The sequence below is a fragment of the Pleurodeles waltl genome, chromosome 9 (genome assembly GCF_031143425.1).
Source record: "Pleurodeles waltl isolate 20211129_DDA chromosome 9, aPleWal1.hap1.20221129, whole genome shotgun sequence".
Taxonomy (NCBI): domain Eukaryota; kingdom Metazoa; phylum Chordata; class Amphibia; order Caudata; family Salamandridae; genus Pleurodeles; species Pleurodeles waltl.
Window position 1 is genome coordinate 893,111,033 of NC_090448.1, and position 16,661 is coordinate 893,127,693.

Sequence of the window (16,661 nt, forward strand, 5' to 3'; positions counted from 1 at the left end):
GTTTTGGTCTCGGCCAAATTAAGGTCCTTATAGATCAAAAAGTTTAACCCATTCTGTCTGACCAACATTACGTTAATTAATAAGGTCTTAGGAGTTGCCAGAGGTTATTTGACTCGTACCAGCCATCTTTTACCATAGTCTTTAAGAAGTTTACTAGAGCAAATATTAAGCTCACCTTTAAAGCATCAACAAATATTCCCAACTCCCAGCTCCTCCAGTTCTCACGCCACTGGCTCCAACTTAACACTATTCTATTGCTTTACCTCTCGATAAACTCTTTGCTCTACTCCTACATTTGCTCTACCTTTAGGCGAGAAGAGGCACCGATATCAGAGCGCCCCCATCAGGTGAGGCCAAATGACAACAAAAAGTGTAAAAGCTACTATATTTTGTTGAGAAACAGAGAGTGCTTAAACTCCAAGAGCTCGAGAAATCCTTGCACCTTTTTGTTTGTCATGTGATGTAGAATCGTAGTAGACTTACGCCTGCTTTTAGAGAGGTGCAGATTTGTGATTGGAATCTGCACCCCCGCCCCCCAGTTACTCATCAGGCATCATAGAATATCAAGGAATAACATGCAGTAATCGGTGTTTCCACACTGAATTCCGCATACTTTTATTTGGTTTTTCAACTTCAGATTTTGGCTGCTTTTCATATGTTTCTTGTGTATTTTCTACTGAGACTCCAGGTGAACGTATAACACAGCTGGCACACCCTAATTTGATGAATATACGCCAAACTCTAAATAGGGCCCCACTTTACCTTGGATAAAGCAAAATACAGCTACTCTTCAAAATATATATCATTTTTTTCAAATGACACTGCCTCCAAAAATGTTTAGACAACAATAAAGTTCAAGGGAGAATGTAAAACCTCACTGCATTTCACCCCACATCTTTGGGTTTGAAGACTTAAGTATTCGCTGATATGATCCATCCACCTACCCATGTGTACGTGTGATTTCAATAAATTGAACATCAATCACAGTGACACCGTTCTCTTCCTCTTGCCTATTGTAGAATGGAACATTTTAGCTCAGAATTATTGAAGAGAGAATGACAACCAATAAGAATATCATTATTATAGCAGCGCTCTTTGGGCAGTATAGACAAGTGTTCTAGGCATGTTTAGCAGACCGACTACCCATGGAAAGGATACAGACAGCTTTTGGGTGCATGCCGGGCGGGATTGCGGAAGTTTTGCTTACAAATATTGTCGAGTTTTGCAATCCTAAACGTGCACTCATTGATCCTCCCTACTTCCTCTAGAAACAGGAAGTGATGAAGCAACGATGGCTGAATGCGTGTCTCTGGGGAACTGTGGTAAACGTGGTGAAGCAGGGGATGGTCTAGGGGAGTTTGAAGAATTCTAAAGGGGGCTTGTGGGCCAGAAAGAGCAATGTTTGTCTCTGCATGGACGCGTTCGGAAAATGAATCTCTTATGAGTGACAGGTGAAGAGAATCCATACAAATGCCCAGTGCTAGAAGAGGGAGACCAGAATACTCTGTCAGTTAATAATAACCGAGAGGCATGCCGAAGGAGGAGGGAAAGAGCAAATTATCCTAAATTAGATGTGCAGATTGTCTTGTTGCCAGGCGGTTGAAGTGGCTCTTCTAACAAAGCATGGATTTCGAAATTACTAATTTTAAGAACGAAAATAAAAAAGACGAAGCCTGACTGTAACTGTTTATTAATGGAGTGTGGATCCCAGGCATTTTTTAAAAGTAAACAATTCGAAGTTGTCTGTAAAGGGCAGGCAATAGGATGCTCATGAACTACTTGGACTCGAAGCACCTTATTGAACTAAGCAGTTTTCGGGTAAATACGTATTATTGTTCTACAAACCGCAAGGATTTATGGGTAAAATCCAATCACAAAAACCTTCATACGATTTAACATCATTAAACAAACTCGTTTTAGCAATCTGTAGCATCAGGTTATTTAGTACTATAAAAAGTTCAACATGGAATCCGTGTGCTGTTGCACTGAAAGGATGCAGATAGGTTTCATTTATAGGCAGGTGTGAGAACATGGGGGTTAACAGAAAAAGATATGACGGAGAAGCACAAGTGCCTTATTTGTGCCTGTTTTGCCGGTGCTGGGGACCTACACTTAATTCTTCTCACCGGCACATTTCCTATAGCTGTCTGCCACATGGTGGCACATCGAAGCACAAACGTTTAGCAATTCAATTTACACTGAAAAATAATATTAGCAGTGCATTCAGGCCATTGGAACTAGCGCTTTGTAGCACTCAGGGGGCAGTGGATAGTGCAAGCTGCAGTTGCATCCTAAGCAATATCTTGGTCTCTGGCACTTATTTGTTTTCGAAATCCACCCTTAATAAGTACGTGTGCATCTTTGGAGGGCAAGCAGTGCACTGCAGGAAAGTGTCCGTTGTGCTGAATGTGTGGCACTGCCGGCCACTGGCTCTCATTTATGGCCTACGACATATTTTTCTTCAACAGTTTGGGCTAGAGATAGATAAAGAAAAGCAAAACAAGGAGAAACGAGGAAACGAATGCTAGGAACACAGTAGCAAAGGGAGAAAACAGGGACGGAAAGGAACATGCAAGAGTGAGAGAAAGACAGGAAGTGTAGCGTGGCGGAAGAAAGAGGCATGAGGTGGCTGGCATAAGACTTGGTGTTGGGCAGCACAGGCATTCACCTACACCGGCCTCACGCTCCTAAGAAAAAGATGTGACCCATGCACTTCCTTTGTTTGCTAATGAAGCACCGGTGTGCGAGGTCACTGCCTACTGCACGAGCTGTTACTAATGGTAGCACCCGCCCACGTGTGCCAAACTAGATAAGACATACCAGTGATGGAGTAATCGTAGTAAGGAGCAGCGCTCTTGGCAACGGTGGAGTTTCGGTGGCTTGGAGACCTCTTAGCGGACTATTTACATTGTGTATTAGGAACACGACATGTTAGTAAAGATGGCCGCTCTCACATTACAGGATCGTCTTTTTTGTATAAACCAGGCTGATGTGCTAAGTGGCCTGGGTCCAGGCACCAATTCACTTAAAATTCCTGACTGGCAACCTACTGAAGTGAAGTGGCCAGTAAGCCCCTCTCTTATCTGCTGGGCACGGGTAGGTTTGAGATTACAGTGTTCATTTCTAGAGCAGCAGTACAACTTTTAAAGTAAAGTGCGCATGGTGCCACTTTCTATATTGTGGCCTTAACTTGCATGTCCCTCCATAATATGTGTTATTACTATTAGTTCGCCTGTTTCAGTCATCGCTTATGGAATTAGGTAATGCTTATTCCTACCCACAACGGAATCTTAAAAAATAAGGACCTGATTTAAGAAAAGTGGTCCTGCATCCAATGCAGCACTACTTTTATTGCACCTCTTAGCGCCCCCTACCGCCACCATGTGTAGGCCGTATTTAATATACGGAGCACCATGGCACAGGGTAGGGCAATAGCGTCAAAATTTTTAATGCTATTGATGTGCTGTGTAGGATTACTGCCATCATTTTGGCTCTAATCCTGCACAGTACATAGGGGCCCACTGAAAGCAATGGCGTGCCCCCTTTTAACGCCTGCTGTGTGCAGGTGTTAGAAGTATCCGTAAAAAATGACACAGTGGAATCTCTTAGATTATCAGGGGAACTTCTCCTTCCATATATTATGCCTGTTGTGGGTATAATGTGGAATAAGGAGTTACAAAGTGGCGCAATGCATGAATTGCGCCACTTTGTTAATATGGTGTGGCGATTTTGGCCTCAATGGGCCACATTAGCATAAACAAAAAAATGAGGCTAATGTGGCGCAAGGCGGCAATAGGCCCTCTTAAATATGGGCCTAAGTTTCATGGAAACACATTTTTAATGGGCTAGATATATATGTGGCATTCTTCCTCTAAATTAGACACAGTATCTTCGTTTGGTGACACTTGACAACAGTGGGCTGTTGCAACAAGCATCTCCTAAGGAGAGAATGCCTAGTGCTTGCTTCACAACTCAACCTTTTATTTGTTCTTTCCCACACTTTTCCCTCCATATTGCCTGCCCCCGTACATAGTTCTAACTCCCTTCCTCCACTTTGATACCCTTGACACATACCTCATCTTCCACTTTGTGTCACCAGTTATAATTCTCACAGAAAACATGGTTTAAAGCCTCTCCCACCACTCCACCTGCTCTCACCTTTTTACCTAATTTGTATTTTTCTCTATTATCATTTTTTAATAATCCCTACCGTCATACTCCCTTCTCTAATGACACCAGCTACTGCTATATTTTTTTTACTCAAACCTTCACATGCCATCTGCCAACACGTCAAATAATTTTTACTTTCTATATTTCCTGCTCCAAACGTTTTTACTGTTTTACTTCTCATATCCCAAGCTTCCTCCTCGCACACCAGTTGTGTGTAAGAATATCAAGAACAAAAATATTGTTGGGGATAAATATTGTGGCATACATACCATTGACAACAATATCAATTCATTGAAAGTAGATTTGCTATTATTAACTCCAACAGGACGATATTTTGTAGAAGAAATTCAGGACACTATGTTATTGTCAGATGATAGGCCACAATATTCTGGTGCCACACGCTCCTCCTTCTCCTCAACATCTTTGTCACATTCATCAGACCCCTTTCTCCTACGTATTCTGCTCCACGATTTAGTCCCTTATATACCCTGCTGCATTATTTCACCTCTATAAATCCTTCCCCACACTTTTTCCACCATAAACTTTGGTCTGTGCATCCTGCTCCTCTTATTGTTCTATGCTTCCATTGCTGTGTCTCCTTTCCAATGCTTTCATCTTGTTCATATTTACTTCTATGCACTTTACATTCAACTACTACTACACAACCACTTTTTGTGGTCCACTATGTACTCTAACATTTCTTGTGCCCATCTTACTTTCTCATGAGAATCCTCCTTCAGAGTTTGCCACCCTTCAAAACCTCTTCCTGTTCTAAAAGATTGTCATGCAACTAGTTGTGTTTTCCTTCCTCCCTATCTTCACGGCTTCCTCTTCCTTGCCTCTCCTCCTACTTATCTTCTGCCTCCACACATCCCACCTCCAAAACAGCACTATAAAGGTCAAGGTGTAGAATGGCACTATATTTTGTAGCTTAAATGCAGGGAGTCCTAGTCTCAAAGCATTGTTTTTTTCTCGTTGAAAGTCCTATTGAGTTGGCTAAATATCTGGGGGACTTGGGCAAGACCACTGCCCTCTAATTCCAGACATGAAACAAATACTGCACAATGCACATTCTGTAGTCAGGATAAACACAAGGTTGTGAGAGTGCTCACCTGTTTTGGCGATGAAAGTGTCTTGCTTGATTCTGAGTCGACGGTGCGGCAAAGGACCTGTTCTGTTGACTGACTGCAGATGGACCTGGTTGGACACTTGGTGTTTTCTGCATGCCAGTGGTCTGGTCTGGGGCATGGCCTTGGTTCTGAGCTCTGACTTGGGCTTGTGTATGGGCTTGAGTTTGAGCTTGGGCTTGTGCTTGTATCTGGTTTGAAGAATTTTCCATCAGACTCTGCTCTATGGCCATTTCGATCAGCTCCTCCTCACTCAAGCCACTATATAGGCTGTATTCTTCAGAAGTGAATGTTCGCGATTCCAGTCCCTGGCTTGAAACCTGTATGGCCATCTTGGAGTCCTAGTGTAAAAAAATGCAATAAAATAAGTTATGGTTCATCTATTTGTCGGTCAGTGGGAAATTTCTGAGATTTGGCCAACAACGTTTAATTCATCCCTTTAGGCATGGGAAGTGTTTTTTTAGGTGCTTCTATTACTATTCTCTACTGCTCTATGCAAATTTCAACACAGTGGTCACATAGTCATCTTATCTATTAAGACTAACTGAAATGTATTTTCAATTTAGAGTGCTTAAATTCTGCAGTTATTCATGTAGGTGAATCCAATAAATACATATCCTTATATCTCTACTTCTAACCGCTTACAAGTGCATAGGCAGGAGAAAAAAGGGAATTACTACCAAGTTTCTTTAAAATCGAGATTCTGAACCTAAAAACCCTCAATTGCCTATAGACTAGTTTTCTTTTGTTTAACTGTGCGGAGGTGTTTAGTCAGAAAATGTCTATATAATGTGGAAATGAGCTGGCAAGGTCTGGGTTAGGCAACGCCCAGCACTCAATAGGTAAGCTCTTTGGGCTGACAATAACACAAGGTAATGAAGACCACCACTCTAATAGTAACTTGAGGTAGCAGCCTACTCTGGACATCATAGCCATCCTTACGCCATACATGAAGTTCCATTTAAGTAAAATAGCCATATCGTAGACAATTATGCTTTGCTTGACAAGAGTTTTGCAAGGCTCCAAGGGTCTAACGGAAAAGAACAATTTCTTGCATGCTCTCCGTAGTGAAAGGTGGGAGAGAAAATTCTGATACTTAATTTCAAAATCTGTCTGCTGCATCTTTTAACTTGTTAAGTAAACTTTTCTTGGCTTAAGTGGTAGGAGAGAGTGAAAGATTGAGTGAAGGAAAAATGAAAGATAACATTCATGCAGGCTAATGGCAAAGATTATTAATCCCAGAAAGTATACTTGAGTAATGATGGGAAAGAGTGGTCACAGTACAAGAGGTAGTTTTAATTGTCTGGCCTGCATTTTTTAAGTGGATGTGGGAGGACCTAGCCCCAGAAGGTAGCTGAGAGGATTAGCCATAACTGGGAGAGAAACATCTGACACTCGAGGACAAATACATGCTCAGGGTAAGATGTTAACGTAGCTCACGGGGTACACAAATGAACATTTCTATACATTTCGTGAGGGGGCAGTAATGGCCAAGTATGTGGGTTGGCCTCATGGTTGAGTGATGCTGTCTAGAGAAGAAACATCATGAGAAAGAAAACATTTTGATAGCTAAGAAAGGCGTTCCATCTGCACAACTTAAACCTATGAATATCAAGAAGAAAATGCCTGAAATAAGCTGGTGAAGGTGAGGGGCTGGAATATTCGATGTTAATGGTGGTGGTGTGGGTCACCAAAGGTAGACAGATGAGTGGTAAATGTCAGGAGCGGGATGGGGAAAGTCTTATATCTGAGGTAAGGGCACTGGCAAATGCACTGCCTAAATGGGTGTCTGTGCTACAGCAGAAGTCCTGGGTATTGTAGTCACGTGGGAATGAGGGTGATTGACCCAGAAAACCTCTGTCCATCACTTACATTGCGTGCGTGCTCTAGAACAACATATTCCCCTAGTGGGATAAATTGTGCGCAGGCCAGAGAATGTTTCACCATATCTGTAGGACAAAAGTGATACATTGAAAAACATAAAAAAAAAAAAACGTAAACATCAATAAGGCGAATGCGAGCAAGCATCAATAGTAAAAAAATAAAATCCCATAAACAAATTTTTAGATATGTCGGTTGATCACCCTTAATAAATTAATATATATAACCCGCTTTCTAAAACTAGTGGTTTATCTAAATAACTATAGACTAACCGATAAACGGTACATACACAAATTATTAAATGACTCAGGTCATTTAACCTAAATAATGTTTAGTTTCACTCTCTAATTTTCTTAAAAGTCAAAACAATACTTTCTCAGCGCAGGCGTTTTTAGTCACGTATAGTATATTCTAAACTATAAATTGAGACTTTAAATGATTTACATAGTACAATAATATATTCCACATACTTTCTGCAATTACTTAAATACCGATACAGCTTGTTTCGTGTTTACTGTGTCGACATATAAACTATGCAATATCCTTTGCAATATTCTAATTATTATTTTTTTCTAATATAATCTGCAATATTTTAATTATTAATTATATTCAAGAATATTAATTATATTCAAATTATTAATCCTTTGTGTGATGGTGGAGGTCGTGGAAGTAGATGAGTTGGCTGGAAATGACACTACTAATTTCTATCCTCCAAAACTCCAGCACTGTCAGTCGCAGCAGTCGCCTTCTGGGTGCGGTCCTTTTCTTGTTCCTAGACTATATATAGACCAGGTTGTGAAGGTGTCTGCGGCCCACTTTTTGGTAGAAGTTGGCGCCACTGTGTTCGTTTGCTTGTGGCACACTAAATTGAAACCAAGACTTCTGTTTTTTTTTTTGCATGATGGACGGTCAGAGCTTTTACTTCACATCATTCTGCAGCAGGTCACGATGCTCCTGGTTGGTCACTGAGGTCGTAACAACTCCGGCAGCAGAAAAAGGCAGCCGTGTTGGTGTAGATAGTTAGTTACCTGATATTAAAGTTGCTGCCTTGTAAATTGATGAATTCTCTGACTGCTCAGAGTATTTACTACCTCTCTTCCGTCTCATGCAAGGGTAGGAGGTTGGAGCCATTGTTGTTGCCAGTGTTTCATTGCTTGTAATATCAAATTTATCTCCACCATCCTGACTCCTAGCACCATCTCAGGTAGCCCTCTGCCTAGACTTGCCACACCTCAGTCCTATTATCCAATTGATAAAAAAACAGCAGTTGTGACTTTTTGGTGATTTCAATGTTTGCAATGTCATTCTGAATTGACTAATCACACCCATCTGCCTTTAGTGTGCAGAAATTCATCATACCTTTTTCTTTTTTTTCCTTATGTTTGAAATTAAGCAACTAATAATTACTTACTTTTTTGTTTGTGTTTCAATTTGCTAATTATTGCTGAGATTGAATCTGAACGTCTAAGGGCTAAATCACGCCTTAACGTGACTATAACTCCCACCCTTGCCATGTGCCATGCACTTCTAATAACCCCAGATATTACAGCACTCACAACAACTTTTATAACATAATTAAAAATATCAATGAAACATCAAATTAGTGAAGCGAAAACTGACATGGAGAGAGCGCAAGTTATAGTTACCTTAGGGCACAAGTTATAGTTACTGGAAATAACTCTAACTTGGCGATTTCCATGGCTTTGTGCCAGTAAATTTAGAACCTAACTACAACGTCCCTGTAACCTTTGTTATATATATATATATATATATATATAGGGAAACCCCATATCCCCTCCGTTAAAAAAAATACTCCTAACCATCCCTTAATACAACCTACCCTAAACCCTAAAACCACACACCACCCTTACCACCCTTTATCACTAACCACCCCATAATTATAAAGTTAGTTTTACCAAACTTTTACCTACTACTTCACCGTAAAATAACCCTTACCTCCCTTTACCACTACTCACCACTAAATCCTAAAATTACCTTTACCATTGTTTACCACTACCCACCCTAATCCCTAAAATGACCCTTATCACCCATAAACACTAAAATTACAATTAATACCCTTTACCACTACCCACCCCTAATCCCTCCAATTAACCTTACCACCCTTTACCACTACCCTACCCCCAAATCCTAAAGTTACGCTTCCCACCCTTTATCACTACCCAACTCTAAAATTATCCTTACCATATACTTACTATGTGTGGGAACAGCATGTGTGATAAAGGCACAAGTGGACCTTCGTGGGAAAGGCATTGTGTGATATAAGCAGCATTGTAAACCTGCTTCCCCTCTTGAAAATACTTAACACCCCTCACCTAATTGCTTTCAGGAACCCATGCCTACCTACATTAAAGACAACTCACAAGCGCCATCCCCCTATTTCTGTCAAGACCCTTGCCGTAACTGTACTTAAAGCACGCTCCCCACAGCAGTATAGGACGCTGCTCAGACTGCTCATGGGATCCATCTACTAACTGTTCTCAATTCCCCTCCATTTACTTCCCTCAGCGTTCCTCCCTGATCCTGTGATACCTCTGCTAAAAGCAATTAAAACCTCTCCTCTAGCTGGTCACAAGGATAATCCAATATAAATTCTAATTGCGACCTTCCCACATTGATAGTTTCAAGGCTTTACAAGCTCTCAAAAAATGTTCAAATAGCCAAAATTTCTATACACGCTTAAAAAGTTTTTGAAAATAGGATAGCGGAAGTTCACGAAAACAGAAAGTAGAAAGGAAAAAGAAGAGTGAAATGAAGAGAAACAAAGGGAATTTTAGCGGCTCTGGAAAGAAAAGCAAAAAAGGAAAACAGAAAACAATGATATGAAAAGCCCCAAAGGATATGGGGGGACAAGATAAAAAAGAAAATGAAAACAAGAAAAGAGCGTTTGAATGGAAAAGAAGTATGGGGGTTATCTCCAAGGGAAAAAAGAGATAATAAAAGACAAAAAAATAAATGAAAAAGGTGCAAAAAAAGTGCCAGCAGAGGCAAAAACTTAATGTTTTTCAAATTGAAGAACAGACTGGAAGAAGTAAAACATTCATAGGTGAAACTAAAAGGTCTGGCCTTGGCAAGCCTGCAATGCTTATATTTCATTTAGTTGTAATTGTAAACATTTTTAGTAAACATTAAAAGTGTTTAAAAAATAAAAATACCACCACCTAAATATGGTATGCATGTGATTACAACAAATATTTATATGTAAATAAGGACCCAACCAAAAATAAATAACAAAAGATGAACTGGTAGATGAATTAAAAGCAGATGTTGATCTGCCAGCCGTAGCACTGAGATGAACTACTTTTAAAGTGGTTGCGCAAGAGCTCATGTGCAAGAGCAAAATGTTGTCACTCATACTAAAGCGAGCAAAGGCTGGAATGGGCAACTCATTGGCCTGTAATGTAGGCTGAGGTGGGTGGAAGCAAAATGTGAATGCCACTTGAGCAAACCAATAGATGAGGAGTGCTAAATGAAAGCCCATGTATGTATATACATATATGTAATTGTGTTATGAATTATTTGAGAAACATAAGATTGGTCAGACAGCTAGTGCTGTCCCTAGTCTGGACCTGAAAATTGGAAATAAAGCATTCTAAGTAATTCTATTGGGAAGTAAACAAAAATTGAAAAAAACAAAGCACAGTCCTCACAAGACCCATCTAATAAGCACTGGCCCCAAAGATATCCTATAACTACTTCTAAGTTCATTGTAATAATTTCTCTTCAGGCTCTTATACCGCCTTACAGTGACCTAAATGATTTTTTTTACTTGCCTGTCTTCTGTTAATGGGTGGCTTCCATTTCTTACTCTCTCTATTTCTTCTTTTTGTTCTCAGTTTTGGTGATATTGTTTTCCCAGTCTTTTACACTGAGAACGAAACTTCATTCTTTGGTTCCTCATTCATACCACGAACTTAAGACCTCAGTTTACAAATGTGTAATGCAAAGTTCAAACTGTGTTCTTAGTGTGCTTATAATTTCAGCTAGAACAGAAAATAAAGTGGATCATTTCCTCCACTGGACACCCCTAAAATATTTATTGTTTAGTTACAACACATATATCACATGTAGACATGATCCATTGTGCACATCTGCATAACAAAATATACCATACATTAATCCTGCCCTATCTCTGCAATACATACTTTGCACCCAACAGCAACAAAACATGATTGAAGAGTGTCCTGTAACAAAATGAATTATGTTTTTTGCAGTCTACCATGAGTAATAAAACCACTAACCTGTTAGGTCCAGTCACAGGTTTCAGTAATTTAAACCTGAACTCAACCCCTGGTAGCTATGACATAGAACAGGCAGACTTAACTTAAAGAAAAATGTGGAAAGCATTTAGAGGCACCAAACTGTTAAAAAGTTGAAAACACAACAAACATCCCGCTCCAGTTTATGAAAATAGAGTAAGATTTATTGAACAGAATTACACCAAAAAGACAAAACTCCAATTAGGGGAACCGGAGATATCAATATTAGAAGACTTAGGAAAATGATATTCTATGGTTGCAGTAGACAGGTATCCAAGCATGATTTCAGGCTTTAACCCTTCAGGTCTCCTCACAGGTTTCAAAGAGCAGGTGCAGTCCTTCAGTTTTTCCAGAGGTCACAGATTGTTCTCAGGGGGTGCCTTGGAGTGCCACATATATAGTTGGCACCAGCTCCGGGTGTGGATGACTACTTGTCCCTCCCTAAGTAATGGAGTAAATGGAGATGTTCCTACCCACCTTTGCAGTGGTTTATCTTTGCACAACTGTAAACAATCCCACTATGCATCATACTCTCAAAATCTGAGATGGGGAAACCCTTCCTTCCTTGTGCAGAGCCTGTGTGTCCACCCAGATTTGTGGACAAAAAAACATACTGGGTTTAGCGCCAATCTGGATGAAGGAGCAAAGCGTTGTCTTCTCCAGGTCTCATTTTACATTTACTTGTAAAAGGGAGGGTCCTTTTAGAAGGTAATGAGGTTCCTGGGTTCAACCTAACTGGACTTCTTTCCAGAAGATGAAAAACACCTCCTCACACCCACACCATTGTTCCTGCTTTCAGACCACTTTTCACATCTCATTAAGGGCAAGCACTGGCTGGGCAGCTGTTGAAGAGCTTTTTCAAATTACCCACTAAGAGCTTCATGCAGGTAAAATGTAACTTTCTAAAAGTCACAAATCATGATTATTTATTAAAAATCCAGCTTCACCATTGAGTTGGGATTTTAATAAATATTACAAATAGTGGTTTACCTATTTTGCCTAGCTGGTCCGAAACCAGATATAGCAGAATTATTCTTTTAATCTCTATGCATATTTTTCTTATATGGCAGCCAGAGCCTTTCACAATAAAAAATAGAGTTTGGGGCCTTTTCACTAAAGGAACATAGTAACGTTACATTTTCATATGTCTCACGTTAAAATACCATGCACCCTGTCTGAAGGGCTACAAAGTCTACAAAGGGATGGCAGGGAAGTTTTTCCAGGACGAAAAGGGTCAGACAGAGGTTTATATTGCAGCAACCAGGCTACATTGGTAGACCTAAAGCCATATTTTCTTGTCACACGTAGTGGAAGGCAAAATTAGTACTGCAGTATGGGTGTGAAATTAACTTTACATGCAATGCATGTAATTTCCACACCATATACTAGGGCCTTATAGGAGAATGCCAATCATAGCCAATTTGTACATGTTTTAGGGTTCTCAGTGCATACACTGGACACTGGATATCAGTACCTCAGCATACAGAGTCTAAAAACCACAACATTAGCAAAAAATGGGGGTGACCACATAAAAAGGGGCATTTTCGCACACATCCTATGGCTGAGAGTCAAACGGTCACCACAGTTTTACCAATATTGTTCCCACAGTCACAATGGAAGTGTGGCTAGATTATATTTGTGCCTCAGTAATCACGATAGCCAAGACCTCTAGAACTCTTACAGTAGTCCCTAATTGACCAGGAATTATCTACTCTTGGTGGTAGCCTTACATCATTCAAAAATCCACACAATGAAATTCTCAAAACAGCCTCACATTCCTCTAGCCCAAACAACTTCACTCATGGGGTGGGAAGCAGAAATGCAGAAAAGATGTTCAGTATAATGTGCATGCCTCACATGATCACCTGCAAGGCCATTGAGCAGCCCTCCCTCAAAGTATACCCATCCAGAATAAAGGGACAAGCTGATCCTATGTCTATGCATATTTTGGGTGGAAACAACTCACGGTACGCAATCAATCAACAGACAGCACTGATCATTTAACTTTTTCAGGAGCACCTTCTTTTATTCTAACGAGGAAAGTTATCTCCACGGCAACACTTGCTAGAGGTACAGTTATGAATTTGAGCTTAATTTACAGAATCTAAAACATGGGTGTTTCCATGAAAATCTACATTCCTGTAGTTTCTGCACTTGAAGTGATTATTGGCGACGTCATTTGATTAACAACTGCAAAGAGGCTTCCAACCAACAACATTTTCATGACACTGACATGAATGTCTATAATGTCCATACTAAAGATTTTCTATAGTAATACTTTATATTTCTTCTCCAGCCTCTGAATATTCTTTATATTCCTCCATTTCTATTTATGCACAGGCAGAAAGTGTTTTATTTGAAACTCGGGCATTAATGATATCTTTAGGAAGGTCTATTTATGTTGTAGGTTTAGGTATAATTTAGGGTGAATGAATTGCTTATCTATGCATGTATTTGTTAGAAATTGGGTCTTTAGTTGGCAGAGGTATGCACCCTGCTGAATTAGGGACCACAATCCTAGTCAGGGTCACAACACAACCTAAATTATCCTGTGCTCACCCTCCGGTAGCTTGGCAAAGAGCAGGCAGGCTTAACTTAGAAGGCAACGTGGAAAGTATTTGTGCAGTAACTCATAGAGTAACACAGTGAGACCACCTCAAAAATTACTCCACACCAGTTTAGAAAAGAATAGATAATATTTATCTGAATAAAACAGGACCAAAACGACAAAAATCCAATATGCACAAGCCAAGATATCACCTTTTAAAGGTTTAGATGTTTCCCAATCCTTAAGAATCAGTGGTTGTATCCTTTTAACAAAAAGTACCTAGGATGCATAAAAAATAATGACGCAGAGGGCCACAGAGAAAGAGATGCATCGGAAAATAAAGTGTTGCGTGATGTTTTTACGGTGCGGCAAAGGTTCTGTGTTGTCTCTTTCCACAATGCAAGGTGATGCGTCGATTTCTGTGTGCAGAGTATTGGTTCCTCACTGCGATCTGGGAATATTTTGATGCCCTGGATGATGCGTGGAAAATCCAAAATGCATTGTGAAGAGGCAACTGGGGCTGTGTCAATCTGGCCAGCAATGTATTGATTTTTCAGCCATGCGACAGGTGCTGCATCAGGCAATGTGGCAATTTTTCACCTGGAATACAGGTGCTGCATTGGTTCTGCAGGTGTTGCATCACATTTTTGTAAGCGCTGCTTCGATTTTTCTGGCGCTGTGGATTTTCACCTTTAGATGAAGTCTTTGATGGTCCTGAGACTTCAGAACAGAGGGCAAGGTTTGAGAGCACCTATTGAGGAAGGCAGAGTCCTTCCAGCAGAGTCAGGGGCCAGCAGGTATCAGGGCAACAAGCTGGAAAGCAATCCTTCAAGAAAAGCAGTCCAGATGAGTCGTTTGGGTAGTCAGTCAGTCCCTCTGACAGAGTTCAGTTGTAGGTCCAGAAGTGTCTGATTTTAGGGGTCACAGACCCAGTGTGTGTGTATATATATATATATATATATATATATATATATATATATATATATATATATATATATATATAAATGTGCCTTTGAAGCGGGAGTGGGAGAAACTTCAAAGAGTGGTTTAAAGTGCACCAGTTCCCCTTTCAACCCAGTAATGTCTGCCAGGAGATCTGTGGGGGGTTATCAGTTCTTTGTGTGAGGTCAGGTCACTAGTCTTTGTAATGTAAGCTAGAGCCCCTCCACCCTTCCTACCCAGGAAGACCCATCAGCATGCAGATGAATGCAGATGCAGCTGAATGTCCTGTGTTTATGGCTGTCTGGGTGGAATACACTAGTGAAGCTGACGACCGGCACAGAACAGATGTGGGTTGGAGACATGCTGTAGGGCACAGAGAGACATAAATGCAGAGATATGCCCACTTTCTAAAAGTGGCAATTATAAAATAGTAATGTTAAATCCAATTTCACCAGTAAGCAGGATTTCTCACTACCATTCCATCTATGCCAAACATGACAAGGCCACTCATTTCAGATCAGAAATTACCACTTAAAGGTATATAAGGGAATTTCCAATGCTGGCCTGAGTGGAGCAGGCTTCACAGAAGTGAGAAATTTGTTTGGGAATTTTTCAGTACCAGGACATGTAAAACGTACAAGTACATTTCCTGCCTTTTACTTACATAGTGCCCTGCCCCGTGGGCTACCTAGGGCCTACCTTAGGGGAGACCTATATGTAATAAAGTGGGAGTTCAAGGCTTGGCCAGTAGTTTTAAATGCCAATCAAAATGGTAGTAGTAGTATACACACACAAGCCCTGCAATAGCAGGCCTGAGACATGGTTGAGTGGCTACTTATGTGGGTGGCACAATCAGTGCTGCAGACCCACTAATAGCATTTAATTTACAGGTCCTGGGCACATGTAGTGCACATTACTAGGGTCTAACAAGTAAATTAGATATGCCAATTGAATATGAGCCAGTGCTACCATGTTTTAAGGAGAGAGCACATGCACTTTAGCACTGGTAGCAGTGGTAAAATGCCCAGAGTCCTAAAGTCAACAAAATGTGGTCAGAAAAAGAGGAGGAAGGCAAAAAGTTTGTGGTGACCCTTCGGAGAGGGCCATTTTCCAACACAATGCCCCTCCAGCCTAAAGCCAGGGTAGACTATTAAATTCCTTGATGGACGTCCCTGCTTAGGGTGATAGAAGGTGGACAATGGCCCACTACTGCGGGGGCACTTGTTAATTCTGTGACTTTCTGAACTCTGTTTCTACCCCCTGAAGCCACTGACCTGACCTACTGGGATCCCTTCTCCTCACCTATGGACCCCATCTGTGAAGCATCTAACTTTAATTTGCTCACAGATGCATCCCAGTAGGCAAACAGTACCACCATGGCCAACAAAGTGATGTGACCTATTCCACTCCTTGGGTCTCGCTTCTGTCTCCAACCTAAGGAAAATCCTATTCACCAGGACAGTACCCAACAGAGGCTACTGACAGCTGTCAATGTCAAGAGCCAGGCCCCAGGCTATCCACTGCTAAGTAGATGCCCTAGGCGGGGCCATTGGGTAAGCTTCTCTTTCAGCCTTGGGATTGGCAGGGAGTTCCTGGTGTGCTCCTGATGTTTCCCAGACCTCTGAGGCATCTCTGAGTGGGGGGCAGTAACCACAAGGGTTTTGCACCCTACTTCCACTCTGCCCCCCTCCAGTTCAGGGGTAGTATCCTAACACT

The 16,661-nt window shown here is 40.9% G+C and overlaps 1 protein-coding gene across 2 annotated transcripts in view; it reads right to left on the reverse strand.

The window, feature by feature from the left end:
* ASB2 (ankyrin repeat and SOCS box containing 2) overlaps positions 1-16,661 on the reverse strand; it is a 256,837-nt gene that overhangs the window by 172,225 nt on the left and 67,951 nt on the right. For both annotated transcript variants that reach the window (XM_069208232.1, XM_069208231.1), the window contains one exon: positions 5,283-5,638. In XM_069208232.1, coding sequence (XP_069064333.1) covers positions 5,283-5,629 — 347 coding nt within the window. In that variant the 5' untranslated portion in view covers positions 5,630-5,638. The remainder of the gene's footprint in view (positions 1-5,282; positions 5,639-16,661) is intronic.